This window comes from Hirundo rustica, chromosome 24, assembly GCF_015227805.2.
Source record: "Hirundo rustica isolate bHirRus1 chromosome 24, bHirRus1.pri.v3, whole genome shotgun sequence".
Classification (NCBI taxonomy): Eukaryota; Metazoa; Chordata; class Aves; order Passeriformes; family Hirundinidae; genus Hirundo; species Hirundo rustica.
This window is the reverse complement of record NC_053473.1, coordinates 1,697,639-1,706,801: the sequence shown is the minus strand read 5'-3', so window position 1 is coordinate 1,706,801 and position 9,163 is coordinate 1,697,639. Positions and strand designations below refer to the sequence as shown.

Genomic DNA, 9,163 nt, shown 5'->3' with positions numbered 1-9,163 from the left:
TGAGGTGTCTCTGGGGGCTGGCAGTGCCCAGAGGTGTCCCAGCCTGTGACATGGCTGTCACCTTGGCGTGAGCCTCTGTACCGACAGCCACCATGGTGCTGCCAGGGCAAGTGGCAACCTTGGGTTACAAACGTGGGGGTCTCATGGGCCCAACCCCCCTCGCAGGGCAGGTGACACCACAGCATCTGTTCCCAGCCATTCGTGGCACCACAGACACTTTTTCTTGCCAGTCACCATGTCATGCCACACTCACAGCCACCTTTTTCTTGCTGCAGCAAGATGCCAGCCTGGGCTGGCACAGCCTATGCCATGCACCCCGCATGCCCAAAGGTGCACTGGGCACAGCAGGGACACAGCCCTGGGAGCTGCCAGCTCTGGTGACAACATGCTGGCAGCCCTGTGCCACTCATCCTCAGGGAATTGCTCTGAGCCCATCAGGGCTGTGGCTGCTTCTGGGCACCGTTCTGCACCTTGCTGTGCCCCACGGTTTCAGGGAGGCCATGGGGACACCTGAGGAGAGGCTTACACCCTCCCAAGCTCCCAGCACAGTGTTTCAACATCTCCAGGGAGCGTTGCCCACGCTGATCTCCCCAGAGCCCATCAGAGGGCTCAGGTTGTGGCACATCAGTGGACAAAGGGGCAGGAAGGGCATTCCTGCAGGCAGGAAAGCTGGAGGGCACCTGCAGGGCCCTGGGGAGGACAGCTCAGATCCACTGGCCTCCTGATACCCAAACCCAGGGGAAGGAAGGGGCAGGCTGAGTCAGAGGAGGACCTGCAGGAGGCTGAGGGTGTCACCCACTGGGAGCCCCTCTCCCACGGTGGCATTGCCTGGGTGCAGGGAGCGGCCGTGGTGCCTCCCTGAGGTCAGTCTGCAGGGAAGGGACACCTGGAAAGGGGTGCTCGGGGTGCTCAGTGCCACACAGCCCCGCCAGGCGGCCACCAGATTCCCTGCCATGGGAAGAGCTGCGGGTGGGCTGCGCGTGGCACGGGCAGGAGACTCCCAAATGCCACACGGCCGCCTCACCGCCCCTTGGCCGGTGGCCCAGGGGATGGCGCAATGTTGGCATGTCCCACCCTGCTCCAGGGACACCTGCAGTGTAGTGATGGGTGGAAAAACCTTCCCCAGGGGCAGCTTTCCAACCACACGCCCAGTGGGCAGCCAGGTCCCCAGGCCTGGGCTCCATCCCTGGCTGGATGCGTGGCCAGGCTCTGTGTCTGCTTTCCTTGGTGGCCCTGGCTTGCCGTGTGGCACTGACGGCCGGGGCTGCTCCCTGGCATGGGGATGTCCCTGTGGGATGCTGTGTCCAGGAAACAGAAGGGCCTGGCAGCACCCAGCACCCGTGACTGTGCTGCGGAGGAATGAAGCTGGGGTAGGTGACCACCTGGTGGGACCCGGTGCCTCCTGGCTGCCACCCTGGGCCTGGGGGATGTGACGCGGGGGACGGGACACGAGCCACCAGGTCCTTGCTGGTCCGTGTGCCAAGCTGGAGTATCCATGTTTGCAACAGTCTGTCACCACAGCGTCCCAGGAGGTGGTGTGCTGTCAGGTTTGAGGTGATGAGGACCCCGAAGTGACAAGAAGACAGCTGGGTGATGGCAGGGTCTGCTCTGCTCCCAGGTGCCCAGGATTGCCTCAGACTGCGTGTGACAGTGATGTGGTTGACTCAGCAAAGAACCAGAACAAAAGGGGTGCCCCAGCTTTGGCTAGGGCTCCTTTACCAGCACAGGGCTAAACCCAGCAGGAATATACCCCAAAAGGGCCCCAGGTACCCCTGTGCACAGCCAGAGGGGCAAGAGCCACCAAAGGTACTTCCCCAAATGCATCCCACAACCCTGCCTTGTCCCTTGGCACATGCCCCTGTGAGGGTGCATGCCTGCCGGTGCCAGGTGTGTGTGACATGGCAGGGCACGGGCTGTCACAGCTCTGCAGCCTGTACCAGACCTCCCCCAGGCTAAAATCGACCCTTTCTGACAGACAGACCAGCAATTCTCAGGCACTTGCCCGGTCTCTGCTCTAACCCCACAAAGATCACCTGTCCCCACCTGAGCCCTGTCCCCAGCATTTGTCCTGCTTGGTCACTCAGACCCTCTCCCTGCTCTGGGAAACCCGTTCCTGTGCCATCCTAGCCTGTGCCCCAGGCATGGCCGGGGCACCCACACGCCCACCAGGGCTGGCTGCCCACCTGGCCAGGTGTGTGCCTGGGGCAATGTCCTGGCCCCACTGCCAGGCAAACCCCCAGGCTGGGATCCACAGCCCCCGGGGCCCGCCCCGACCCCATGGGTGTTTTTGGCCGCGGGAGCTGAGCGAACCTGCTGCTGTGAGCGAACAAACACGAGCCTGGCAAAGGGAAGAGCCCGTGAAGGCGGTGTGGGTGAAACTCTGGGCACCGGTGGGGCACGGGCTCTGACAATGATTAAACTGGCCAACCCAGATTTCCCGGCAAGGCAGCGCAGGGCTGGGACCCGGTGGTTCATATTATGCAAATCACCTGGATCTGGGAGCATGAACGTTTGGGGCTGGAATTCCCCTCGGGCTGCCAGATTGTTACGCCGCCCAGGCTATAAAAGCAGAGACACGGGCAGGGCTTGCCCATCGGCACCAGCCTCCCGGGGCCCATGAGCAGTGCCTAGTGGCCAGGGCTCCTTCTCCCCGTGCTCCTCTCTGGATTACCCGCCGCTCCTGGAGTTGCCACCACAGAAGGTACCAAAGCTTTTTTTTGCCGAGGCCTGTTGAAGTCCCCGAGCCCAGGACGGCTTTGCTCTCCTCCCCGTGCGCCTTGGCTCTCAGCGGGGGATGCGCTTGGGCCTCTCCTCGCTCCTCGGTCGCTCTCCCTCAGCAGCTGCCGGCCCTTTGGGGACAGCAGCTCCCCTGCGGCCCCAGGGTTCGTAAAGGGACAGCTCCGTTGGGCCGGGGCTCGGTCCCCTCTGGCTGCAGTGACCGGGATGTGCTTTCTGCGACTGGCTGAGAGGACCGGGGCCGCTGGCCCGGCAGCGGGGCTGTGCCGTGGGGCTCAGGAGCGCCCGGACCCCCACCCACGGAGGGGCTGTGTCGCCGTTCCCTGCCGGCCACCTTCTCGCTGTCACCTCTCCTGGCTGGCAGCAGGGTGAGGCCAGGCTGCTGGGGACAGGGCTCTTCAGGAGCAGAGGGACGCCACGTCCCCAGTTCGCTCCGGCTCAGCCTCCCTCTCTGCCGGCCCCTGAGGAGGCGGTGAGTCAGGCCCCAGCCCCAGCCAGCAGGTGCTGGGTGCATATTTCTGCACAAGTGACCTGAGAGGTGACGATGGGTGGAGGGAGGGACAGCCCGACCTCACCCAGCCTGACTCTGGGGTGCTGCAGGCCCGGGTCCCTCTGCCTGCCCGGCCCGGGGCTCACTGGCATCTCTCGGCACAGAGCTCCATGGCAGGATCTTGTGAGATCAGCAACATCTTCTCGAACTACATCAGCGCCATGTACCAGCCGGACGAGGGGCAGCCAGCCTTGGACATGCTGGGACAACTTGGGGATGACAGCAGCCTGGGGCTTAGTCTGCCCTCCAGCCAGCCCCCGGCACAGAGCACAGGTAGGACCAGCGGAGTGGCAGCGGTGGCACTGGGGCGCCGGGCATGGGGCAGACGTGAGGCAGTGCCACTGTCTGGGAAGAGCGCTCACTGCAAGGTCCTTGTCCCACTGGGACAGGTCAGCAGCTTCCACCGTGCCTCAGTTTCCCCAGGGGAAGGACAAAAGGCTGTGGGGGGACACGAGGTATGGCTGCTGGGAGCACAGTTGATTTATACAGGAGATGGGGGAATCGTTGTCCTCCTCCCACAGGGCAGCACAGGGGACAGGTTGCCAGGGCTCACCAGGAGCAGTTTGGAAGTACAGTTCTGGTGATGGGGGACCATCATGTGATGGTGCTCAGGGAGGCATGAGAGACCCACCAGAGGAGCAGGGTGGATGGCAGCACTAACAGGACAAAGGGCACCGAAACCAGTGCTGAGGGCAGTGTGGGGTCATTGCTGTGTGCAGGGCAGGGCACTAAGGACACTTTAGTCCCATAGCTCTTCGAGTGCTGTGTCCGATAGGATCACCACTGGACCAGACCAGGTGTCCAGCGGCCACCAGCAGCTCGCACGAGGCACGAGGTGCTGGCACAGCCACCCTGCTCTGAGCCCTGCTCTCCATCCCTTGCAGACAAGCCAGAGTGGTTCAGTGAGCTCCCCTACTTCTGGACCAAGGTGCAGGTGCTGGAGTGGATCAGCTACCACGTGGAGAAGAACAAGTACGACGCCAGCTCCATCGACTTCTCCTGCTGCAACATGGACGGGCACACGCTGTGCCACTGCAGCAGGGACCAGATGCGCCTCATCTTCGGGCCCTTGGGGGATGAGCTCTACGACCGCCTGCACGAGATCAGTGAGTGTAGCAAGGTCTCCTTCATCTGCAGGCCTGGCAACTTGAAGAATGAGTTTGAGAGCCCCTCCACTAGCCCAGGATGCCCTGCAGAGGCTGCGTGGGAGGGTATGGGGGGCACAGAACAGGGTCCAAGCACGGCTGGGCTCAGCTCCCAATATGCTTTATTCCCCTTCATATGGAACGGGCATTGCTAATCCCAGTCCTTCACCTCTGTAGCCTCTGATGAGCTGAACTGGATCATTGATCTGCTGGAAAAAGAGGATGTGACTTCCCAGACCCTCCTGAACACCAGCCACCTGGGTAAGAGAGGGGCCCTGGCCAAGCCTTTTCCCTAGGGATCACATACTGATGGCAGAAAAGCTAACCCCTTCTTCCCTTCTCTGCCCCTTCCAGAGCTGGGAAATCCCTGTGCCAAGGACTCCCTGGAAGACTTAAAGCCCACAAACCCTTTCACAGACTTCACCTGCTTGCCGGGTGCCATGTCCCCAGGCAGCTCTGATGTCTCAGGTCAGTGTTTTGACAAGGGTGGGTTTGGGTCTTGCAGCAGTCTGGTGGTAGGGGAAGTGGTGGGAACGAGGGGGAAAAGCCTCCAGAGGCTCAGCAGTCTGAGCCCTGATCCTTTGCCTCTCAGGGCCTGTGATGTCCCACAGCCCCAACTCTCAGGACTCCGGTGGAAGTGACCTCGACCTCGACCCTGCAGAATCAAAGCTCTTCCCTGATGGTGAGTTGTTTGCTTCCAGGCAGGAGCTGGGAGGGGAGGGCTGGCTCCCAGGCAGTTCTACACTTCCTACCTGGCAGTGATGTAGGGACAACACCTGAACACCCATCCTCACACTGAGAAGGAGGGAAAGGTCTGTTTCCCTGGGTGCTCTGCTTCTGTTTCTCTCCACTGAGCAGGGTGATGGGCAGGGCTGGGATAGCTGGGCAGTGGTGATCCCGGTGGGAAGGAGTGGGTGGTGGCAGATGGGTGAAGACTGCAGCCGGGGATCCTGGGCACAGGAATCAGTGTTTGGTATTGATCCCAGCTGGTGATGATACTGGGAACACCAGGATTGCAAGGAAGCAGTAGGATCTAGGGAAGGAGCAGCATGCTGCCCTAAGCATAGTGTGGGGGATGAGGGTGGAATGGGGTGACCTTGCTCTCAGGGGTTCTTTCCCTGGTACCTGGGCCTGAAAAGGCTTCTGGTCCCCAGGAGGACAGGGAGGGAGCTGCAGCCCAGCATGTGCTGCCCAGCCTGACGTGTGCCCCTTTCTGTGCGCACAGACCACTTTTCAGGCAGCAAAAAAGGGGACAGCAAACACGGCAAGCGGAAACGGGGACGGCCCCGAAAACTCAGCAAGGAGAGCAGAGACTGCCTGGAGAACCGGAAGAGCAAGCACTGTACGTGAACCCCCCAGCCCGGCAGCCTGGACTGCCTCCTTTTCTTGGCTTCACGGGGAATGATGGGAGGAAGGGCCTTGGCAGGGGGGATCAGGGTGATCCAAAGGCCCAAGGACCTGCGGGAGCTTCCCTCCTTTACAGCTCCATCTCCTCTTTCAGCCCCAAGAGGTACCCACCTGTGGGAGTTCATCCGGGACATCCTGATCCACCCCGAGCTGAACGAGGGGCTAATGAAGTGGGAGGACCGGCGGGAGGGAGTCTTCAAGTTCCTGCGCTCGGAAGCGGTGGCTCAGCTCTGGGGCCAGAAGAAGAAAAACAGCAGCATGACCTACGAGAAGCTGAGCAGAGCCATGCGGTAAGAGCCCTACCCTGTCCGGGGGGGACCTCCCCCACACAGCTGGGTCAGCCCCACTGGGCTCAGCCTAAGCCCTCTGGCTGTGGGGCTCCATCCAGAGCCTGATCCCACCTCGGTCTCCCACAGATATTACTACAAACGAGAGATCCTGGAGAGAGTCGATGGACGGCGGCTGGTGTACAAGTTTGGGAAGAACTCCAGCGGCTGGAAGGAAGAGGAGGTGCTCAACAGGAACAAGGAGCTGTAGGAGTCCTGGATGGGCCGTGGTCTGCTAAGCCCCTCAGGGCCAGCCCTGAGCCGGGCTCCTTGACAGGAAACTTTGCCTGCAGCTGTATCTGGAAGCTGCTGCCCCACGCGGCGCGTGGAACTCCGACCCTCGCACGGGCGCGCTCGCGTGTGCGGGTGATTTCCAGCACTGAGGTGTTCAGAGCCGATATTTTGGCTCCAATAGGTTCTTGCAAACTGTGACTTCCTTTGCTGGATTCGTACCTCCAGTTGGAGCCGCGGGGACTGTGGCTGTTTCGAAGCCTGAACGGATGCAAAGGGGAAGAGAAGTTCAAGCCCCACTGTGAGAGCCCGGCAGGTCTCCTGCTGTCACCCACCTCCTGCCTGGGCAGAGGAGCAGCACATCTGTGTCACCTGTGACTGGACAGAGCTTGTCCCAGCTGGGGGCTCTTCCCTCTCACTGCTTGCACCGTGCCGAAGGTGCCCCCTGCCCTGTTCGCTGCGTGTGGGTTGGGTGAGACCCCCTTTGTGTAGCAGCTTCTCAGTGTGGCACCTGCTGAGAGAAGATGGGAACACTGTGGAGCTTCACCCGGCCCCAGAAACCCCCCAGTGAGAAGAGGACGTGGGACAGCAGGGCCATGCTGCATTTCCAGCCTGGGCTCTGTCTAGAGACAGGCCTTTTTCCCGAAAAGTAGCTTCTAATTTATGTAAGACCCGAAAAAAAGCACAGAGTGAATGTACAGATATATTTTTTCATGAGTAAGATGTTCCTGTGTGAGAATGTGTGCTGTGGGGCACACAGGTGTGTGGTGGCAGGTGGTGATGCTCAGCTGGACTGAAGTGATGTCACAGGGCACAGACTGGTGCTGTGCCAGCCACAGAAGGGGACGCCAACCCAGCCCAGCACCCACCAGGTGCATGTGGTTTCCTCCTTTTCAAGTGGGAATGTAAGATGAATAAATTGTTGGTTTGTTGGGTTTTTGTACCTACCTGTAATTTTTCTTGTTTTTCTTAAACACATGGTGAGGACCAGGCTTACTTGGGATGTCCTGTGGCATGAACCTCGTCTGCCACCGTGTCCTGCCTGGTCCTCCTGGCACAGCGTCACAGGGTGCTCCTCAGGGTGCGGTGGGCTTCAAGCCACCCATGAAGGGGCACCCTACACCCACTCCCAAACCCTGGCCCTTCTAAAAAGCCCCTGGAATTCTAGCCCTGGCACTCTCCTTTCCTGGAGAACTGGCTCCAAGCCGGAGTTCACCAGGTGCAGGCTGAGGGGAAGCAAAGTCCTGGGTGGTCTGGGGAGGGGTATCCCCCCAACACCCTCCACCCTGAACCGGTCACAGCCTGGGGGAGGACCTTCAGCCTCTTTCTGGGAGAGAGAAGCTAGACATGAAGCACAGACACTGCAGTATGATTAATGGTTGCTCAGCCTGTTTTCTGGCCTCTTCCAAGAGCTGGCTGGCACAAGGGCCACATCTCAGGAGGGGTGACTGCAATGACCTGGCAGTGTGAGCAGCACAAACACGTCATGTTCCCCTTCTTGCCCAATGCCATCTTGTCTTCTCCATCCAGCCCAGCTGTGAGCAGGCCCGGAGGTTGTCTCAGGGGTGCTGAGATGATCCCTCCAACCCACAGGAGCTGTCCTGGGGTGGCAGGAAGGAATTCAGGGTGTTGGAGGCCAAGCAGGCTCTCTGATATGTTTCTACCATGAACGTGGCAAGCAGCAAGGGCTCCAGGCTGGCACACACTGCATTTCACAGTGAGACTCTGAACACTGCTGGGCACCAGAGGATCTTGGTGCCACCCTGACCTTCTGCTGGTGCCCAGGACCTGCTGAATTGGGGGCACATAGGGCACTGCTCATTTCCTGCTCACACCCAAAGAGAAAAGCCCTGGGCCCTCTCCTCTGAGCTTGGAGCTGGACCGGGTCTGGGATGCCCGGGCAAAAGCTCTTCCACATCCTTCCCCATGGTTTCAGCCACTGCCTGAAGAGACTAAGGAAAGAAGCCAGAGAACCAGCAGGAGAGTGAGGGGAGGTTTTGCTGCCTAGACAGTAAAGGTGCTTTGCAAAGCCTGAGATGCATTTTTGGCAGGGGGATCCAGCCGTTTATTGTGGAATCACAGAATCCCAGAACAGTTTGGGTTGGATAAAGCTCATCTCATTCCACACCCCTGCCATGGGCAGGGACACTTTCCACTATCCCAGGTTGCTGCCCAGCCTGTCCTCGAACACTTCCAGGGATGGGACAGCCACAGCTTCTCTGGGCAGCCTGTGCCAGGGCTTCACCACACCCATAGGGAAGAAATTTTTCCTAATATCTAATCTAAATCTCGCCTCTATTAATTTAAAACCATTCTCTCTGTCCTATCTGCCCACGTTCCCCTACTGCCTTTCATTACTGCCAGAGACACGGCAGTTCAACATCCCCCATCCATCACTTGCAGGAGTGGGACACATTGCAGAGGGGAGCAGTAAACCCTTCAAAGCAGGGTCTCAAACCGACCCTCTGGGCTGTCCCCCTGAGCTGTGCTGCCTGAAGCAGCTGGAGTTGCTCCCAGTCTGCCTGGCCTCAGCTCGAGTGTGAGGTTGGTGGCTTGAGCATCCTCCTAGAGATGGGGCAGCAACATCAAGGACACGACCCACCTGCTTTGCAGAGGCAGAAGGTGCCCATGGGCCAGACCCATCTTCCTTTTTGTGGGTTCGACTGCTGTTTACATATGGAGCTGCCTTGCTGCTCCACCTGGGCTGCCTGGTCTCACATGGAAAACCTCTTTTCCTTGCCCTACAGTGAGCCGCGCTGAAGTTGTAT

At 59.9% G+C, this 9,163-nt stretch overlaps 1 protein-coding gene across 1 annotated transcript; it reads left to right on the top strand.

The window, feature by feature from the left end:
- Positions 1-2,492: 2,492 nt before the first annotated feature.
- ELF3 (E74 like ETS transcription factor 3) lies at positions 2,493-7,455 on the top strand. The gene is made up of 9 exons (XM_040085563.2): positions 2,493-2,701; positions 3,391-3,559; positions 4,171-4,392; positions 4,609-4,692; positions 4,786-4,899; positions 5,024-5,113; positions 5,657-5,773; positions 5,933-6,128; positions 6,255-7,455. The coding sequence occupies exons 2-9, from the start codon at positions 3,397-3,399 to the stop codon at positions 6,373-6,375; spliced, it is 1,107 nt and encodes a 368-aa protein (XP_039941497.1). The 5' UTR covers positions 2,493-2,701; positions 3,391-3,396; the 3' UTR covers positions 6,376-7,455.
- Positions 7,456-9,163: the final 1,708 nt, after the last annotated feature.